This window comes from Arabidopsis lyrata, assembly GCF_000004255.2.
Source record: "Arabidopsis lyrata subsp. lyrata unplaced genomic scaffold ARALYscaffold_6, whole genome shotgun sequence".
Lineage (NCBI taxonomy): Eukaryota > Viridiplantae > Streptophyta > Magnoliopsida > Brassicales > Brassicaceae > Arabidopsis > Arabidopsis lyrata.
The window spans coordinates 13049365-13070550 of NW_003302550.1; the positions used below are offsets into that span (position 1 = coordinate 13049365).

The 21186-nt window shown below is 35.8% G+C and overlaps 2 protein-coding genes and 1 long non-coding RNA gene across 3 annotated transcripts; 2 read left to right on the forward strand and 1 right to left on the reverse strand.

Moving 5' to 3' along the window:
• The first annotated feature begins 1997 nt into the window (after positions 1-1997).
• LOC9308347 lies at positions 1998-4063 on the forward strand. Its single transcript, XM_002872232.2, has 7 exons — positions 1998-2376; positions 2699-2917; positions 3003-3089; positions 3199-3345; positions 3446-3472; positions 3564-3659; positions 3755-4063. The coding sequence occupies exons 1-7, from the start codon at positions 2128-2130 to the stop codon at positions 3953-3955; spliced, it is 1026 nt and encodes a 341-aa protein (XP_002872278.1). The 5' UTR covers positions 1998-2127; the 3' UTR covers positions 3956-4063.
• Positions 4064-8992: 4929 nt separating this feature from the next.
• Positions 8993-10381, reverse strand: LOC110227326. Its single transcript, XM_021021307.1, has 2 exons — positions 9435-10381; positions 8993-9306 (listed from the first exon to the last, which is right to left on the reverse strand). The coding sequence occupies exons 1-2, from the start codon at positions 10135-10137 to the stop codon at positions 9263-9265; spliced, it is 747 nt and encodes a 248-aa protein (XP_020876966.1). The 5' UTR covers positions 10138-10381; the 3' UTR covers positions 8993-9262.
• A 5845-nt stretch (positions 10382-16226) lies between these two features.
• Positions 16227-19101, forward strand: LOC110227339. The gene is made up of 4 exons (XR_002331107.1): positions 16227-16857; positions 17182-17431; positions 17527-17613; positions 18766-19101. It is a non-coding gene; the product is annotated as an uncharacterized LOC110227339 (long non-coding RNA).
• The last annotated feature ends 2085 nt before the right edge of the window (positions 19102-21186 follow it).

The following is a 21186-nucleotide window of genomic DNA, read 5'->3' on the forward strand; positions in this document are numbered from 1 at the left end:
CAATTCACAGAGTTTGAGCTAACCAAGATACCACGGGGAGATAACGCTCCCGCAGACGCCCTAGCAGCACTAGCCTCAACGTCCGACCCAGACCTTCGCCGCGTCATACCAGTCGAGAGCATCGACCACCCCAGCATTGAAGGGATCGAATCCATCAACCTTGTGTGCAGCCGCGCCGCACCAGATCCGATAAGCGACCCCGACGATTGGCGCCTCGAAATACGCGATTTCCTGTCAGATGGGACGGTTCCGGTAGACAAATGGGAAGCACGGCGTCTACGCGCCAAGTCGTCAAAATATACTCTGTACCGCGAATGCTTACTTCGGTACAACGCCTCTGGGGCAGTGCTCAGCTGCCTCCATAAGGCGGACGCGGCAGAAGTCATGAAAGAAACACACGAGGGAGCAGGTGGAAACCACTCAGGAGGACGATCTCTCGCACTCAAAATCAGAAAGCTCGGTTACTACTGGCCGACGATGATCTCGGATTGTAAAAACTACGTGCTCAAGTGCGAGCAATGCCAACGGCACGCCCCTGTCATCCACCAGCCGACCGAACTGATGAAAGCTGGCGCCGCGCCATACCCTTTCATGCATTGGGCCATGGACGTCGTTGGTCCACTTCCAGCTTCGCGGTAAAAACGCTTCATCCTCGTCATGACTGATTACTTCACCAAGTGGGTCGAAGCTGAATCCTATGCAACAATCAAAGCCAAAGACGTACAGAACTTCGTTTGGAAATACATCATTTGTCGGCACGGCCTACCGTACGAAATAATCACGGACAACGGCTCGCAGTTTATTTCGCAACAGTTCAAAGATTTCTGCGCTAGCTGGAGAATTCGTCTGAACAAGTCAACACCGCGTTACCCCCAAGGCAACGGCCAGGCTGAGGCAACAAACAAAACAATCCTCGCCGGACTCAAGAAACGACTAGAAGCCAAAAAAGGAGTCTGGGCAGACGAACTCGACGGCGTCCTATGGTCATACAGAACGACCCCGCGCAGCGCCACCGAACAAACTCAGTTTTCCTTAGCCTACGGAATGGAAGCGATGGCCCCGGCCGAAGTAGGGTGTACGAGCCTCCGACGTTCCATGATGATACAGAATAATGATCTCAACGATGAAATGATGAGGCACAGTCTCGACGACCTGGAAGAAAACCGCAATACCGCGCTATGTCGAATCCAGAATTATCAACTCGCCGCAGCGAAATACTACAACAAGAAAGTCCATAATCGGCATTTTAGCGAAGGCGATCTCGTCCTCAGAAAAGTGTTCGAAAACACGGCCGAACTCAACGCCGGGAAGCTAGGTGCGAATTGGGAAGGTCCCTATCAGATATCGAAGATCGTCCGACCCGGAGACTACGAACTCCTCACAATGTCCGGCGTCGAAGTCCCCCGCACATGGAATTCGATGCATCTGAAGCGATACTATTATTAAAAAAAAAAAAAAAAAAAAAAAAAAAAAAAAAAAAAAAAAAAGGGAGCTCGGCCTTACCGATGCCTCACTATGTAAAAAAAAAGAATCTCGGCTTTAAAGAAGAGATTCTTCTTTCACCCTTAAGATTCCGAATACGTACTTGTTTGATTTTGAGGATCAACATTTATGCACAAATAAAAACTTCGTGTATTAATACGATAAAATAATATAGTTCGTGGAGTAGTAGGCCGTTTCCCTATGAAAATATATATTTGATGTGCCAAATTTTCATACGATGTCGTTTACATGAGGCACCTATCGAAGAACTAAACTATTATACGATGTCTCTATGGGAACCCTCACCTTTCTTCATCTTCATCCTTTTTTTTCCCTCGATTTACTGATTTCATAGTGAAATCTTTCCAACGCAATGGCTAGAAATCATAAACGTTTAGCAAACTGATGTAAATGAATCTGATTTTTTTTTTTTTTTTTTAATCTATTGCGTGTTGGCTAAGGAATTTCACATTTTAATAAAATTTTATAACCAAAATTGCTTATCCAGAACAAGTGGTTGATATTCCCTACTGCAAAAATCTCCAAAAAATTTTCCCATTTGATGATTTCTTAATCTAAGTCAGTATTACTATTGCAAATCCTTTACTGGGTCAGAATTAGTTTCACAAAATCCTTCATTGCTGAATGGTTATGTTGTTACATAGTGTGGGACTACTTCCATGTTCAAACCAACAAAAGTCTTTTGTCTTCCATAGTTATTACAGTTACAGATGCATAGTTTGTTCATCTGAAACAGCGTTGTCCACAAGAAGACAAGTGTTGGAGCAAGTTGATTCTAAGTTGTCTAGTGGAGACGAGAGAGCTGCACTTTCCCTTGTCAGAGATCTCCAAGGAAAACCTGATGGGCTTCGATGTTTTGGAGCCGCAAGGCAGGTCTGTGTGATGTTTAAGCTTTTGTGTCATAATCGTCAAGATTTGATGCTTTGATAAGTTTAACTTAAATCTTGGTCACTTGGAGTGTATCATAATGTCAATGTGAATCTCATTCTGTGGATCTTTGATGGACTTGATTGATCTATGTTTTGGCCTTTGTGTCGTGATCATCATGATTTGATGCTAATATAGGTTTAGCTTAGATCTTGGTGTTCTTGAAATGTATCATTTTAGTTTCTGAAGCTTTTACTAAAACTGTTATTTAATCAGCGTGGTCTCATTTCTTGTCTTTTTCCTTCGTTGGCTGTGGATTTTTTTATAGGTGCCTCAGAGACTCTACTCGTTGGAGGAACTAAAACTGAATGGTATTAACGCAGCTTCACTTCTCTCACCAACAGATGCAACGCTTGGCTCCATCGAAAGAAACCTTCAGATAGCCGGTGTCTCAGGGGGAATAGTTGCTTGGAAAGCCTTTGACTTGAGTTCTCAACAGCTTTTGTTTCTTTCTCTTGGGTTTATGTTCCTGTGGACTTTGGATTTGGTAACTCAATGCTCTGACTAAAGATGAAACACACACTTATATAGTCTCTTCATATGTCCTTAATGAGGCAATTCTCTTGTTATAGGTCTCATTTAATGGCGGGATTGCGAGTTTGGTTCTTGATACAATTGGTCATACGTTTAGCCAACGATACCATAACAGAGTTGTTCAAGTAAGACCTGAAACTTCACTCTGCTTCAATGTATCACTCCATATGAATCTTTTTAGCAACATTATCATTTTCATTGGACTTACTGCAAACTGAGGTTTCTATAATGCAGCACGAAGCAGGTCATTTCTTGGTGGCCTACTTGGTCGGGATTCTACCACGCGGATACACACTCTCAAGCCTTGAAGCTTTACAGAAAGAAGGATCTCTCAACATTCAAGCTGGTTCAGCCTTTGTGGACTATGAGTTCCTTGAAGAAGTACATAACCTCTCTTTCTTCTTTCACATACCCTGAAGAAGCAGAAACTCATTCAAAAATCCAAGCTTTTATTTACTTTTTCCCATCCTGAAAATTGCAGGTTAATTCTGGAAAAGTCTCCGCTACCGTATGTTTTCTTTTGCTTCCCATAAAAAAATTCTAAACCTTTTTAAAATCTTCAGCCTAATAAGAAAATGCGTTTGCTATTCCAAAACCAGATGCTGAACAGATTCTCATGCATTGCTCTTGCTGGTGTAGCAACAGAATATCTCTTGTATGGTTATGCTGAAGGCGGCCTTGACGATATCAGCAAGGTCCGTTGTCTTTACCCATAAAACCTCTTCTGATTATTGTAAATATACTTAGACACTTAATTATGCTTTATGGTTTTGTGGTGTTGATGGAACAGTTAGATGGTTTGGTGAAGAGTTTGGGCTTCACACAGAAGAAAGCGGACTCGCAGGTGAGGTGGTCAGTCCTTAACACCATACTGCTACTACGTCGCCATGAGATAGCTCGATCTAAGCTCGCGCAGGCTATGTCCAAAGGAGAATCTGTCGGATCTTGTATCGAAATCATCGAAGATTCTATCGATCCTTCTGATATCTAGAAATACAATGTCTTCTCTTCTAGTTTGGATAGATCCATCATATAAAGAAGCATTTGTAATACACTAATAAAGGATAACATCATTTAATGAAGATCCATCGTTTTTGTCTTGAAGAAATGTGAAAGTTGCACATGCCAACCAATTAGCCTCATTAATACATACATATCTATGAATATCGGATCCGGACAATTTAAAGATATGAAAATTGTGAGTTTTAAACTTTCAATAGCCGGGATAGAAGCACTTTAAGAGCATCCCCATTAGTCAAGAGACTCTAATGGGCTTTTCCAAAATTTTTTATTAATATTATTATATATTTAAATTTTATTTTGTTTTAAAAGATTAAACCAATAACAAGAGGGCACATGTGAAAGAAAGTATTTAATGGGTATCTAACAGTTTCTCATTTCATAAACCGTATGATGGATCCTCTTGATGGAGGTGCTCTAAATAGTATGATTAAAAAGTTTATTATAGTCTTTTGTGTCAAAAAAAGGATCCCCTATACATTCGTTCTCCCTCTCTATTTAGCAAACACAACATTTCATCATCGGATCATAGACAAGGTTCTAGATATTACAAATATTGAATGGACAATTATTGTCGTAATTGTCTTGATTACCCATTAATTTACCTGTTTCGATTTGGCTCCTTAATTCTCATAACGCTTAGGTTTGAATCTTTAATATACCATGTTGGGCTTGTTTATATTATTATATTTGGCCTACCTTACTCGCTTTCTACTTAGAGCAAACGCAGTGGAGCATGTGATGCTCGGGTGTTAGTTATAAACAATTGAGAAATATTGTAAAAGTTACCTTTTCAACAAAAACCGGGTGTAGACTTACACTCAAGTGTGAGGCATTATAAAAATAGAAAAAAATTTCTTCTCTCTATCTCTCTATCTCTCTCTCTCTCTTTTCTCTTTTTCTCTTTTAATTATAATAATAAACAATTACTTACACCCACAATTACACATGCTCCACTGCGTTTGCTCTTAGCTTCGATTTATGATTAGGTTTTTTATTGTGCCTTGTCCCGAGCCGAGACTTCTGGTTTTGATGACGTGGCCGACTTGTAGCCCCTACTTTGCCGACGTGTAAGTCTTTCCCAGATCGGGTATCTTCCGTTCGGGATCCAACACTAGTAATATCTACCTAATTTTATTTTGTCAACCACACATTAATTAATAAGTAACTCCTAGATTGGTTGCCCAATTAGGAGGAGAAGAGTCTACAAAAGAAATTTCAAAAAATAAAAGTCTAGAAGTGCGGGCTAAACAGACCGCTTTAACATTACATAAACGAGAAATAAGAGAAAACGAGAAGAATGGGAAATAGACGCGGAGTAAACCAAACTCATCAAGCAGATTGGAGAAAGCGGGCCATTCATCAGGTGACTGTATCATCGAGACTAACTCCGAACAATCTGTTTCAAACGCCTGACAATCGATCCTTTTTGAAAGGATATTCTTCATAGCCCAAATTAAATCTTCTATCTCCGAGTGAAGGGGGGAGGAACATCTCCGAAAGCACTTTGCACCGAGCAGTATCGTTTGTTCAGTTCCTTGAAAACACCACCATCCTATACCCATAGTTGGATCCAAATATTTTCAAAAGCCATCAATCCGACATCTTATTGACTGAACTAGGCTATCCAATGTTTCCGTAATATAGCTAGTTTCGATCGGTTCCAATTGAGCTTCTTCCCACAATAATTTTTCACTCAAAGCGTGATTTAAAATATCTGTGGGATCAGATTGTAATCCCTTGAATACCTTTTTATTCCTATCTTTCAATATGAACCACAAGATCCGAGCATAACAGTAGGTTTTCTCCCCCATCTAGGGGAGATGGTAATCTCCAATAAAGATAATCTAGGTTTGAAAATTCCGAACTTAGAGGAAAAATACCTGATGCCGTAGGAATTGCGGATAATTCCCATATTTTATGAGAATGAGAACACTCAAATAAAGCATGGTTTATTGTTTCCTCAGCCAACTCACACCTTTTACAGATAATATCACATTGAATCCCTCTATGTGCTAATTTTGAAGTAACTGGTAGGGATCCCGAAGTAATTTGCCATAAGAAATGTTTTATTTTTTGAGGGGCTTTGATTTTTCAAGCTTGTGCTTGTAATGATTTATTATTTGGCCCCATTCGATCGGTTCTGTCATCGGGTTGATCTACCAAATTTACTAGTCTAAATATATATATATATATATATATATATATATATATATTTGATAATTAGTAATATTTTATTGTTGATCTCTTTTATCTAAATCGATCTACATTACCGTTGGAGCGACTTAATAATTCTTATATTGTATAGCTTTAACTATTTTCAAATATACATACCAATCATAAAACAAAATTCGTAAATGTAGAAAACTAGGATTCCACATAGACTTTATTTAAGTAAAGTAGGAAGAATTTTTTTTCTTTTCTTGAAATCTCAATCAAAAAGTCTCAATTACAAAGGTTTTAGTTGCTTCAAGAACAAGATAGGGTTTTGTGTATGAAAATGGCGGATCTTTACTCAGTTCTCGACCTTATTTATATGGAGGGATCGTCGATTTCTGATATGTTCTATTTCTTTTAGTCTTCGGTTTTGAATATCTAATCTTTTCCCCTTTTTTTTCCATATCTTCAAGATTCTCCTTCTAAATTAGTATTTTCCTTTTCTTATGTCGGGTCGGCGACGAGGTTATCGGGCTTTTGTCCATGGACTGATTACCGGTTTATCCGATTTACTCGGTTTAGTAGAATTATTTGCGGTTTACGCCGAATTTTTTGGAGGATGCTAAATCCCGCACCAAAAGTAAACTACGTGAGAAAATGCATTATAAACTCGAATACTAGTTGTAATATTTTGTGACATATTTATTTAAATTATTTTTTGGTGTATTTTGTTATATAAGTTTTCCATAAAATTATGTATAGTAATTTATTATTTTCAATTGTTAATCAAAATAAAATAAAATTTAATAATACTTTTTCTGGTCAACGCCGGATTCCGGCTACCAGTTCACCAGAGTAGGATGGTTATGATGTTTCCATATGATTTGGGTTTGTTCGGGAATGTCCTTATATGATAGCAATATTTCGTGTAGCTAACAAGATATTTTTAAAGTTTGCATATGATTATATGATGGCGTCTCTTTCGTGTAGCTGAAAATCATTTTTCCTAAAATTTTAAGATCATAATATCCGAATCCGGATCTCCGTTTAAAAAACTAAAAGATTTAATCTACCTTTTTATGTACCAAATGTCGTTTTCCAACTGAATCCAATATGTTTTGTAACATTTGATTTGATCCAAGGACATCAAATGTTAAAAACCTTTGTCCCAGACTCTCAACTAATTCATACTTTTTCTCATACTATAGTAATATTTTTTTGGCATAAGCATGTAATATCCATGGAGAGTAATAATGTTTTGGGTATAGACTAAAATCTTACAGGAGTTGGCGTTTCCGGTTAAGTTTTATATTCCTTATTTGTGAAAGCTTTAAGAAAGCTAGAGAGAAAATTTTGGAGAAGAAGAACTTTTCTTGTCTTTATTCAACTCAAGTTTTTACAGTGGCTAATGATTGATATTTAAGGACAAAGGTAATCAATGATGTCATGACAGGTGTCCTTTAGCACGTGACTTCACATGATCCAAGAGCTCCAAATTTGTTATGAAGGAAGCTTCCTGGAACCTTGCATTGCTTCGGGAATCTTCTGAGAACGTTATCTTGCTTTGTGTTGCTGCAGGATAACGACTGAGTATTAATGGGCTTTGACTGAGTTTCTTTGATGGGCTTCAGTGTTTGTGTTGCAGGTCCAGCTTCACTTGAGAGCAAAACCTCTGTTTCAGCTGGAGAGTTCCTTATACTCCCCCGCAAACTTGGCGTGGGTGGCAAGCAAACGCCGAGTTTGAACCTCAAATCAAAGAACGCTTGTTGAGGAAGAGACTTGGTGAAGACATCTGCAATCTGATCAGGAGCTGGAATGTGCTTAACAATAAGAGCTCCAAGTGCAACCTGTTCTCGCACATGATGAAAGTCTCTAGCAAAGTGCTTTGTTTTTGAGTGAAGTGTAGGATTGGCAGTGAGATGAACCGCCGAGAGATTATCACAATATAACTCTGGAGTAATAGGCTGAGCAACTCCTATTTCCCGTAAGAGTGAATTCAACCACATTATTTCTCGAGAAGCTAATGAAAGAGTTCGATACTCTGCTTCAGTGGATGAATGGGAAACAGTAGAATGCTTCTTCGAAGACCATGATATAATATTTTCTCCGAGGAATGTACAGAAACCTCCTGTGCTGCGGCTAGTGTCTTTGCAACCTGACCAATCACTGTCGCTGTATACACGAAGAGTAGAGTCTGTAGTATTCGAAAAATTGATACCCATGCTTATTGTACCTTTCACATTACCAGTAGGTGGATAAAGGCACCTATAACCTTTATATTTTTCATTATAGCCTAAGAAGACACAAAGTAATGATCTAGGATCAATGTCAGGCCGGGTCAATGTAAGATATTGGAGCTTCCCTGCCAAGCTTCTAAAATATGTAGGATCAGAGAATGGCTTTTAGAAGCTCATAAGGACTTTTGTTGTCAGCTAATGCAGAAGATGGTAGCAGATTGCCCAAAAAGGAAGCAGTGAAGAAAGCTTCTAACCATAGATATTGAGGAATCTTGCTTTGAAACATCATTGAGAGGCCAAGTTCAGTAATGTGCCTATGCTTTCTTTCAGCCAACCCATTCTGTTGCGGTGTGTGAGGGCATGAAATGAGTTGCTTGATGCCACATGTGGCTAGATGAGACACAAATCTTGAGCTTATGAACTCACCTCCTCCATCACACTGAAAGTTAGCAATTTTCTGCATAAAAAGATTCTCCACCATTTGTTGAAACAAAACAAAAACAGAGAAGAAGTCGGATTTGAGCTTGAGAGGATAAAACCAGGTAAACCTTGAGTAATTATCAATAAAAATCACATAATAACGAAATCCCTGAGCAGAAATAACAGGTGCTGGACCCCATAAGTCACAGTGGATGCGTTCTAAGGGTCTTTTTGAAACAAAATCAGAAGTAGAAAATGGGAGTTTACAAGACTTTCCCATCTGACAAGCATCACACAAACGATTGCTTGTTTTATTCATCACTATAGCTTTATTATTGGATAGGTGCTGCAGTATTTCACCATTAGGATGTCCCAGTCGCAAGTGCCAAATCTCCCCAGAAGTAGCTTGTTGTCTAGAAGAGTAAAACGCAGCAAACTGAGAATTCTCTAACACATAAAGATCTTTATGCCTGTTTCCTCGTGTGAGGAGCTGTTTGGTCCGTTTGTCCTTCACAACAACACCATCAGAGTCAAATTCAACAACACAAGGATAATCTGCTGTGAGTTTTGATACCGATAATAGAGACTTTGTGATGTTTGGACAAACTAAAACATCTTCTAAAGGTAAAGTAGTACCTTGGAGAGTTGGAATTGCTATAGAACCAACATGAGTGATTGGAAGGAATTCTCCATTACCAACAATAACTGCATCATCACCTCTGTAAGGTTGTGAGTGTTGGAGCTGAGCAGTAGAGTTGGTTATGTGAGCTGTTGCCGCCGAGTCTGGAAGCCATTCGTGACCCTGAGTCTGACCAGAGAGCGTCATTGCAGCCATTGCCGTGTGAACATCTTCCATCTGATATGAGTGATCAAATCTCTTGTAGCATTTGACTGCTGAATGACCATACTTACCACAAATCTGACAGGTTGGACGTTCTGAACCAGAATCTGAGGATTGATAGTTGATTTGTTGGTGAAACCCTCTTCCCCGTGTAGAGTAGCCACGACCTCTTCCACGAGAACCAGACCGACCATTATTCTGACCTCGACCTTGAGTGTAGTAGGTTTTGTCAGCAGTAAAGGCAAGATGCGGTGTGACACTGGCTGCAGAATTGTATCCCTGAAGCTTATCGTCAAAATTTGTGAGACGATATCCAACATCCTCAAAAGACTGAGTAGGAAAGGTATCCATTGAGTTTTCAATAAAAGTGGATATGGATTCATATTCCTGACCTAAACCATGTAACACACCATAGATTTTCTCTGGATCTGTGAGAGCACAACCAATAGACGCAAGTTGATCGCATATAGTTTTAGCCTCAGACAAGTATTGAGTCATAGATTTTCCTTCCTTAGACAAATTGTTTAAACGCCTTTGCAGATCTAACTTTCTAGTAGCAGACACCCTATTATACTTCTTGGCCAAAGCAAACCATACCTCCTGGGATGTGTGGAGACCATAGACAGAACGCAGAGCATCCTCTGACAGAGACCCAAACAGCCAAGACAGCACATTTTGATCATTCCTGACCCATTTGACGAACTCTGGATTTGGAGCTTCTGTGACCTGATCTCCATTGCGCACAGTTATCGTAGGAGGAGGACGTGGAGTGCCACCAGTGACGTAGCCCACAAGCATCTGACTCGAGAGAAAGCACTCGAACTGAGTCTTCCATAGCAAGTAGTTTGATTCAGTGAGTTTTAGTGTAACACACTGAGAGATTCTCAAAGCGGAAAGAGAAAAAGATTCAGGAGAGCCATCCATGGCTCTGATACCATGAAAGCTTTAAGAAAGCTAGAGAGAAAATTTTGGAGAAGAAGAACTTTTCTTGTCTTTATTCAACTCAAGTTTTTACAGTGGCTAATGATTGATATTTAAGGACAAAGGTAATCAATGATGTCATGACAGGTGTCCTTTAGCACGTGACTTCACATGATCCAAGAGCTCCAAATTTGTTATGAAGGAAGCTTCCTGGAACCTTGCATTGCTTCGGGAATCTTCTGAGAACGTTATCTTGCTTTGTGTTGCTGCAGGATAACGACTGAGTATTAATGGGCTTTGACTGAGTTTCTTTGATGGGCTTCAGTGTTTGTGTTGCAGGTCCAGCTTCACTTGAGAGCAAAACCTCTGTTTCAGCTGGAGAGTTCCTTATAATTTGTCTTCTATTTATTAATACGATTTCAAATTTTGTTACAAAGGCATAGCCTTCTTATGTATATAGATGCTGAGCTTCAAATATACTAAAGAGGAATATAATAATTAATATAATGTCTAATACCAAACGAGACAACATCTTCTTCTCTACGATTTTGTTCTATATTAGAACCCAAACCCTATTATTTTGTGTAGGATATAATATGTTTACGTAGTTAAAACATTATTACAAGTTCAGTAAAAATAAGAGGTATTTAAGAAGATGTTTTATTATAAGAAATTTTGTTAAACCAGTGGTTTAATTCTAGACTTTAATTTGTTTTCAAAGTGTTATTTTAATGAAAAATGAAAGATTTAATCAACATTGTTATGTATCTTTCTTTGATTTCAGGCGTAAGGATTGTTTTCTAGTTATAATTGTTATTGGAGATAAGATTCGATCTGATCCTCCAAAATCAAATATTAAAACTTTTGTCCTTTTAACTTAACTCTAAAGATGTCAGAATGGGCCGAGCCCAATCCGTCCGCAATAATGTAAAGAAATTGTTCTGAATTTGCAAAAACAGAGGCATACAAAATAGACGAAATTTTAAAAAGTGAAGAAGAATAACCAAACTACCTAGAACATCAGATTATCGAGTCACACAGATAGAAAGAAACAATTCTAGGGTAACGAAAAAAAAGAAAAAATCAACAGAGTAAAGGACATGCCTTCGATTTGAGCTCAAAACCGACATAACTAAGGCAGAATTAATGCCGGCGGCAGGTTCAGTTTCACGTTGACCTTCAACGATGGCAACAGAGGGTTTAATTGGCGGTTGGAAGAGTCAATTCGTCGGTCATAGAGAGTTAGGTCTGAGAGAGTTACGTCTTAGGGTTTTTCGAGAAAGAGGGGAAAACGAGTGTGAAAGTTAAAAGTCCAAATATTTGCTTAAGTGTTTGGCGGATTTAGAGATTTTGGATTCCCGCTCATTAAAATTCTATCTTAACGTTTATAAAATGCTATTATATAATAACCAAAATTACATATCATCTTCAATAGCAGTTTGGTAAACCGTGCTATTACCTAATGCTATCAATGTGGATTTTTTTTTGTAGTGATGGTTACAAGATTTTGGTCTGAAAGAAGCGGGCCTCAAGGACACTCATGGTCGGGCCACAGACTACTAATTTTTAACGAAAATATATATATTAATTTTATTAGATAGTTGAAAAAATATAATTTATTAAATATATAATTAAGTAAAGAGTATTAGTCTTACAATAATAAAAATCCGAATAAATACTTTTTACAGATGTCTTTTTTTTTTTTGGTAAGGTTTACGGATGTCTTTTTATCGTATCTTTCGTAATATATATTTTCGAAATTTTAATAATTTGAAAATTATATCTTACGTTGTATCTTTTTAAAAATTTGCATCTATTTCATTTAATGTTGTGTCTTTTCAGTATGTGTTATTCATTTTTTATATTACAAACTCTTGGTTTCAATAGTTGTGTTTTTTACAAAATAATGTGTCTTTTTAAATGTTCTTGTCCTTTTAACTCCCTATATATATATATTTTTTTCTCTTCTTAGTTACCTACCAAAATTTTGTTATTTGAGGCTGAATTTTTTTTCTTTTCTGATGAATACAAATGTTTTGTTCTACACTTCTACTTACCCTTATGATGATATCATATAGGGTGAGTTAAATATCTATGCTCAGACGAACGAAAAATTAAGTATGTATGCTTCATAATTAGTTATTTAGTTCTCTCTCTTCACCTTAAATAATTAAGACAAAAATACCCCTATACAACATAAAGATCTTTAGTTGTATAGCACAGATACAGAGGCTAACCGAGTTAAGCAATTTATGGACTGACCACATTATTATTGTCCGCGTTTGTCTTTCAGCCAAATATCATTACCAACATCTGTATTAGCAACACCTTAAGACAGAGCAAAAGAAAAAAATTACGAGCTATAAGTAACGAAAACATTACAGAATAACTTAGGTATCGACTAATTTTTTTATTAGCATTTGCGTTACTCTGAATTCCAATAACTTCACCAACTTTAGGAGTACTAGCACCCTAAACAATGAATACAAAATAAATATACCGAGTTAAACTATATTATATTGCGATAAGTTTATAATTTATGTGATAAATTCACATTTATCATGTAAACAAATTTATTATATTAGATATAAAAATAACGGGTTACATATAGTATAGTATTTGTGTGTATAATTATTTGATTAGCATGTTAATTAGTATAGTTTCATAGTAAATTCATATCTAATGTGTTCAGTGCATATTTATCATGTTAAAACCAGTAATCTTATTTATGCATAATTATAATAAAATATATATTTATGCATAATTACTCTTTTGCTAATGTAACTAACTCGATAAAAATTTCTAATAACAGGTATATATAATTATAAACGATAACAATAATAATAACATGTTAAGTAATATTATAAATTGTTAACAATAATAAAAGAATAATTTATTTACCCAACTAAAAAAATGAGTTATTAATTCTTTAATATTACATATATTTATAACGGATTAATAGTTTATTTAACGGAATATTACATTCTTTAATCGTTAATTTATAAATTATCGGATCAACTGAAGTTTATCTTTAGTTTAGCAAAATATCTCACAGTTTTTCTAATTCCACCGTCATAATCTCCGATAACAATTGAAGTATTAGATACATCACACCACAAATTGAAACTTAAACATAGACGTGTTCACAAATTGGAATTCCATATTAATTAGAACTCAAAACCACACAAACAGAGACAAAAAAATTGTCCTCCTCATCGTCCATGACGATAACCATTGATTCCTGAGGATCATTTATACTCAATACTCCTCCTAATACTCAATTTTCACAACAACCACAATGGTTTCAATCAATTGTTGGCGAACACATGGGTCATTGAGCCGTCACGGCGCAGTTTGTTTGGAGTTAATCGTTGGGTCAAGATGCCGTCTCGGCGGAGTTGGTCTCGAGTTCAACGTTGACGTCCGTCATGAGTATCGACAGAGAATAAAATTGTCTACAGTTTTTTTACTTTCTTCTTCTGACATCAAACACAAGCAAGAAAGAGAAATGAAATAATGAAGATAGGGGCAAAAAAGTCCAAATTTATTAAACAGTAGATGAGATATTTAGGGAGGAAAGAGAACTAATTTTCCAATCGTCTGAGCATATCCATTGATATTTCCCTATCATATAATAAAAGAAAGAATGTTCAACGTCAAAAATTCCAAAGTGAGTACATTACAACCCTTGCTTTGACTTGCTCAATTTAGGGTGTCTCTTAACAGTTTGTTTCTCATTCGTACCAGCTAGATCCAAGAATTAATTTAATTGAAAATAAAATAAAATAAATAGAGTAAAACAAAATAAAACAAAAAAAATACAATCAAATATATTAAATAAAAATTAAATTAAATTAATTTTATTTACATTGGTTTAAATTAGCTTAAATTAAACTAAAACTAGATTAAATTAAATTTAATAAAATAAAATTAATTTAAAATTCTCTAATTTAACTTAAAATAAATGAATTTTTAATTAAGTATTAAAAAGTATTATTTATTTTCTTAAAAATGTATAGTATATAACTTTAATTTTATTTAAAACTAAAATTTGCATAAAATAAAAATTTTAAAATTAAAACTATGTTTAAAATAAAAATAATAATTTTAAAATATAGCGATTGATCGCAGCGACTACCAAACGAACAATGCAGTAACCAGTCGCAGGGACTATCAAACGAACAACAGAAGAATTCGCTGATCGAAGTCGCTAGTCGCCAGCGACTAGTAAACGAACAGGGCCGTAGTTCTCTATTCCTTCTCAGTTTGTGGAGAACTAAGATTTGAAGTTGTTTTTCACTAGCATTGATAGATTATAGTTTATTGGAAGCCCATTGCAAAAAGAATTTTTTGGCGTCGCGTGATAGAATCAAATTGCCTTATGCCTAGTGACCTTGTTTGATATTGTTCTAGTGTGGTTTCATGTGTCTTTGGTGGAGAAAGTAGGTTTGAAAGCATCCCTTCCCCCCCCCCCCCCCTCCCCCTCTATAGCACCACATCTTCACCATCTACATTACTGCGTATGCCATTTTCGGAACATAGCATCTTCTACATCATTTAAGATAGTCACTAGACCTGGGACAAAAAAGACAAACCGAAATAACCGAACCGAACCGAGATTTGTGGCATTCGGTTCGGATTCGGTTATTAGGGCAAAACTGATCGGCAACATATACATATGTAATCTGTTATCGGTTTGGTTAGGTTCTGTTCGCCTTGATAATTCAATAATGTTTTCCATATTCAGGAGCCCTGACTTGAGTTGGCTCAAAAGGGCCATAACGAATCTTTCCTGATAAGTTCATCGTATTCCATTTAAACCATAGTGGATCTCCATGAGAAACTATTCTCCACATAAGCTTGAGCCAACACACATCATTCACCTCTCTCAATCAATGGCGGATCCAGAAGTTGTTTTTACGTGGGGCAAAATTAAGTCGTGCACAAAAATCGAAATCTAAAAACCGATCGAAAAAATCCAGTTCTGAAATCGAACTGAATATTCGTAAAATTCCAAACAGATTCTAAATGTTTATACCGGAATTATCCAAACCGAACCAAAAACCGAATATTATACCCGAAATCCCAAAATAAAATAATATATCTAAAAATATTAATTATATTTATTTATAATTTTATAACCAAAAATACCAAATTAACAAAAATATCTAAAATAACCTAGATATCCAAACATTATTAGGTATCTTTGTCAAATTTGAAAAATTGTTTGCAAAATTATGCCATATTTTATTAAAATTAAACCAAATTTTCATAAAATTGAACAATTTTTATTTTTTCGTTTCCGACCGATCCGAATCCGACACCTACACAAACCAAATAGTCATAAAATTTGAACGGATAATAAACTCTCCTACCCGAATTATCGAAAACCAAAAAAATCAGAACAAAATCCGATATGAAACGCGAAAGCACAAGCTTAGACACAACCTTATTGAATTTGATAAATTTTTAGAAATTATTTTGCATGGAGGATAACTTAATAAATTTGAAATTTTTTGGTAACTTTGATATATATAAGTTAAAAAAAAAATAAAAAAATTTGAAAAATGAGTATGTGGAACGTGCCCCACCTCTCGTCTACGTACGTCCGCTACTGCTCTCAATGATCTTAAGCCAAACTAGATCCGGACCCGCACGTACGTGCGGGGTTTTGGTAACATATGTTTTTGAGTATAAAATTTATGTCAATTAGGTTTTGAATGTGTGTATCAATTTGAATTTTGTATGACTATTTCAAATAGATTTATGTAACAAATTACAGGATTGAATATATTAGTATTGGGAACAAATCAAATCGTTCGAGAAATATGTATTTCGGTATATTTTTGTATTAAAATATAGATGGGTAATACAACACATTACTGTGTTTATTTTATTGTTTTTGTAACATAATTAGTGTGTTTAGTACTTGGTCTAGTAAGGTAAATTTATTAAATCTATACTATAATTGACAAATGTTTAAAATGAATTCATTATTTGTCACTAACATGGTCAATATTGAGTTTTATTCCTTGGGCCACAGAACCAATAATATTTGTAATGGGCCGTAATCAATCCAAAACTTTGTCGTAAACAGTATCTCAATTATGTTTTTTATTATCTGGACAGATAATGTTTTTGTTCTTGAGTCTTTGTCTGAAACGGAAAAAAAATTCCAATCAACGAAAATCATCTTTGTCGGTCGATTTACGAATCTGAATCGAAATCCATACTAAATCGACTTCCTTCGTCTTCGATTATACATCGTGATTCGCAAATTATTAGATCTAAAAAGAGGTAAGCTTTTCTTTTCTTTGATTTTTGTTTCTACGTTTTTAGAATCGGTCGATTGAGTTTCTACCATTGATTTTTTTGTGTTTCATAATAGATATTATTCAAAGATTGTTAATAACCCATAGAAATTTGATTAAATATTACCCTTTTCATATTTAATTGCTTGCAACTGAATCATATTTTGTTTCGTTTAGTTTAAACATGTTAGTTAGTGAATCAATCTATTTCATCAAATTTCTAGTGTTAAGAGACTAAATCTAATCAATTTCAGTATATCTTGAAACCTGTGAATCTATATACTTATTTTTATTTTTATAATTGTTTCAGATGATTACAAATATTTTGATGGATTCTCAAAAGAAGAAGAACCACGAAGATAAGTTTTTTTTTATTAAGATTATTATATAACGTGAGCACTTTATTTCAATAAGCTCCTGCTTCATTATTCTTTAGATCAATCTTATATTCATGATACAAAGCTCAATATGTCTGCAGGCCAAGTATCATTTTGCACCTCTAATTCTTATGGAGCAGAACAGTAACAGTTCAATTTGAAGCATTCTTGAAAGCTAATTTGGTACAATCCTTTTAAAAATGGCAATGTTTCTTAGTCTTTACAATGATTTATATGGTTGTACTAATGTAAAATCGATAACTGTTAAAAATCTGCAGACCAAGAATCTTTTGCGACTTGGAATCTGAAGGAGAAAAGAGATTTGGTGTTGTATTTGGAGGTTTTCAGAGATCTAAATTTAAAAGGTTAGTAAGATATTAAACATAACATTTTTGATTAGGTGATAACAATATAGACCTACTCTATTGATTTTCAAATTAGATTAAATACTTATAAATTAAATATATCAAATTTGTACATAGTAATTTGGTTGCTTGTTATGTTGTTGGTGGTTTATTCTGTATTTGTTTGTTAATAGAAGTAGTAAGTTCAAACTCAAATCTTTTGGTGGCTTTGTTGATGACATCGTGAGTTTGTCATCTCACCTAAACTCACGACCTGACCAATAGCATCTGTAAAAATATGAAATGGTGTTAGTTTGCTATTTTTTTTGCTTTAAACATTATATACATAAATAGGAGGAATGGAAAATACCAATCAAAATGTTTTCATTCAATTAACATTCAGAATGTCTGGAAAGTTAGCAAAATCAAAGTAAAACTCCTCAGAAATTGAAGGAATACGACTTATAACAGTCGTATTCATGAGGGACATCTTGAATGGAAGTCTGGTTGCCCGGTACTTTCCAATAGATTTTGCAACTGTAAAATTTTCCACAGTTCTCCACTCTCCAGTTGTGATGAGCCTTTGAAACTTGTTGACTTGTTGTTTCTTGACAGTCGCATGAATCAAGGTACCTTGTATTTAGCAAAGAAAGAGTATGAACACATAATAATTACAGAAGAAAATATCTACTATTAGTAAAAAGATTCTTACACATGTATCAGCAAGAATCATCTCGACAGTTTCTCCGGAGTATTGGATGTATTGAGTCCACGAATGGACGATTTTCACTTGAATCTTCCATTGAGTTTTGAAAGGTTTAATTGCGTTAAGTTCGGTGATGAGATGAGCCATTGTTTTAGAGGTATAGAGGTGGTTTGGTAGCTTATTGAGTATTGAGAATATCGTTGAAGATCTATATATATAAGAGATAGAACGTCTAGGGTTAGTCCTATTAGATAGGAATAATATCTTTGCAAATCAATCATTTGAATAGATATTTTAGGTATATTCTTGATTGAAGATGTTTTGAATATATTTTTTTGATTTAGTTTAGATTTTTTGGTAACTATAGATGACTCAAATTTGTTATGACATTGATTTGAATTCGAAATTAAAGAGATATGATTGTTTAGGTATTATCTTGACTTATTTGTTATTGTAATTATGTTTAGATTATCAAATGGCAACTGTGAGGATCAATACAAATCGTGACGCTCAATCCAAATCAACCGTGAGGATCAGTTTGAGGAAAATCAACCGTGAGGATCACTTTTAGGAATGGCCGGGTCAAGTGTTACGATCCGCATGTTTATCCGAAAGCTAGCCCATCATGCTCTAAAAATAACCGATCCAATAGCCCATGATCCATGGATCTTTCTCTACCAAATTATTATTTTAGCCTTCCACGTGTTTTAAATTTTAGTCTTAGATTGAAAAAATTCTAATGGCATTCATTGTAATTTTTTATACTTTATAAGGTTATTTAAATTAGAATGATTCCCAATTAATAGTATAGATGCTCCTTCTTCCTTTGGTTTACCTATTCCCATGCAATTTTTGCCTTTCTCGGATTTCATTCTGTTCCAGACCACAAGAAAGCTAAACATAATTAATGAATTTTCCGAATGCAATTTCTAGGTAATCAGAAGGCAGCCAACCAGAAGTTTATATACTCCACAAGACCAAACTAATTAAATTCAGGTTCGCACGTATGATAGAAAACGTGATGTCCAAGTCCCTACTCTGCTTTGGATCTGCTCAAGTAATTGATAGTAGTCTGTTGTAGTTAGGCGCTTTGTAACGAGTGGGAAAACCAAATACCTTACCGGGGGCTGACCCAAATCAAATGGATGTCGACCAACCATCTCCGGATGAGCTTGTTCCGAAACCCTAACCAAATACATTGATGTCTTCTCCAGGCTAATTTAAACCCAATCTTCTTGCAAAAATATCCAAGACTTTTACTAGACCATGAATTGATCGAACCTTCCATCAGTGAGGATCATGGGTGATATTTGAATTCTCTTGCGACTGCCGCGTTGTTCAACATTTTTGAAAGGACATTGTAACGCCCCTGACGCCACGTTTAGTGGAGCCCCACGTCCTCTCTGGGCCTGTGGGTCCAGGCTTTCTTAGCTAGTAAGGCTTGGTTGAATACTTCAATATCCTTAAAACCAAAGCCACCCACATCTTTTGGGAGACACATCTTGTCCTAAGCGGCCCAATGGATTTTATTATTGTTCTCCATTTTTGCCTCTTCTTAGAACACCCAAGGAAGACCAAAGAAGCTACAACCACCCTCTTGCTCGCCGAAGCTCTTGAAGATCACCAATCCTCTTATTTTCTCATCTTTCGTTCCATCATTCATAGGGGAGAAGTCCTTTACCTCTTTGTATTCGATATTGAAAAAGTAATCTTTAAACCCTATTATGTTCTTAAACGTTTTATGCATATGAGTTTATCAAACTTTGCTTTGATGATTCCTTTAACCATGTTAGAATAGTTTACTTGTTGGGTTTAAAGGGATAATCAAAGGGGAGACATGATGGATTGTTAGGTGGCATTTTACTAGGCTTTTGTTTGATCGTTCACATTGTTTTCTTTCGTTCTAAACTTTCTTTTAATGCATATAGTTAGCCTCATGAACTAACTCTGATCACGAGTATTTAAGTATTTAGGTTTCACTATCTGATTGCTTAAATACTCGAACCTAGTTTAGATGAGTATCATGTTATAAGAAGCACATACCACTTAGATATAGGGTTTTATGGACAATAATCGAACTCGACCTTAATGCTTTGATCTATGCATTGTTGCCTGCAAATTGTTGAAAAATGGAGTATAAGGATTTTAGACGGTTAATTATTCTTGTTAACTGATCATTCGTGTTTCGTAGTCCGAGACATGGAAGTAAACAAATATTCACCCAGAATTCATTAGTTAGAAACATCATTGAACCCCTTGCAATCCTTTGAATGCCCAACGAATTTCTCTTATTGATTTCACTCGCTATCATTTATGTTATTTACTTATTTAGTTTAGTAATGACAAACCCCCCCCCCCCCCCACTTTTTATTGATTTTTTCTAGCCTTACTCTCTTCTTACAGATACATATAACAATGTTTTGTCTCTATCAGATTCGATCCTTAAATGCTAAAGACGATTCACTGTGCACTTGCAGTATTCGTGTGGTTTCTAAAGTAAAACTTTGAGGTGAAATAAAACACGCGTCGAGCTTTTTTGACGCTGTTGCCGGGGAGAGGTTGTTTATTTATGAGTCTAAGAACTAGAGTAACTTCTTGGATATTTTGCTTTTCATTCTTCGCTTTCATTTTTCACTATTCAGGAGACCTTGAGGATGAATCTCGACGCTCTGCTTGACTAATTTCAAACCCTTACACTTTTGCAGCTCATGGCGCACTACCAAGACACAAACGTAGACATTTCAGTGTCGTATGCTTACTCGACCTACAGATCAACCCGTGGTCATCACCGGCCAGTCTATGCATCTCCGATGGAGCATTCCTACTACCCACATGATCGATCCTCTCGTGATTGACCGATGAGACTAGGAGCTCATTCACCTACTCTG

Coding starts and splice junctions, on each gene's coding strand:
- LOC9308347 (XM_002872232.2), top strand. CDS start 2,128: ATGGTTATGTTGTTACATAGTGTGGGACTACTTCCATGTTCAAACCAA. Junction 2,377..2,698: donor GTTTTGGAGCCGCAAGGCAG/GTCTGTGTGATG, acceptor ATTTTTTTATAG/GTGCCTCAGAGACTCTACTC. Junction 2,918..3,002: donor TCCTGTGGACTTTGGATTTG/GTAACTCAATGC, acceptor CTCTTGTTATAG/GTCTCATTTAATGGCGGGAT.
- LOC110227326 (XM_021021307.1), bottom strand. CDS start 10,137: ATGACTCAATACTTGTCTGAGGCTAAAACTATATGCGATCAACTTGCG. Junction 9,307..9,434: donor AGCAATTCCAACTCTCCAAG/GTACTACTTTAC, acceptor GTTGTTGTGAAG/GACAAACGGACCAAACAGCT.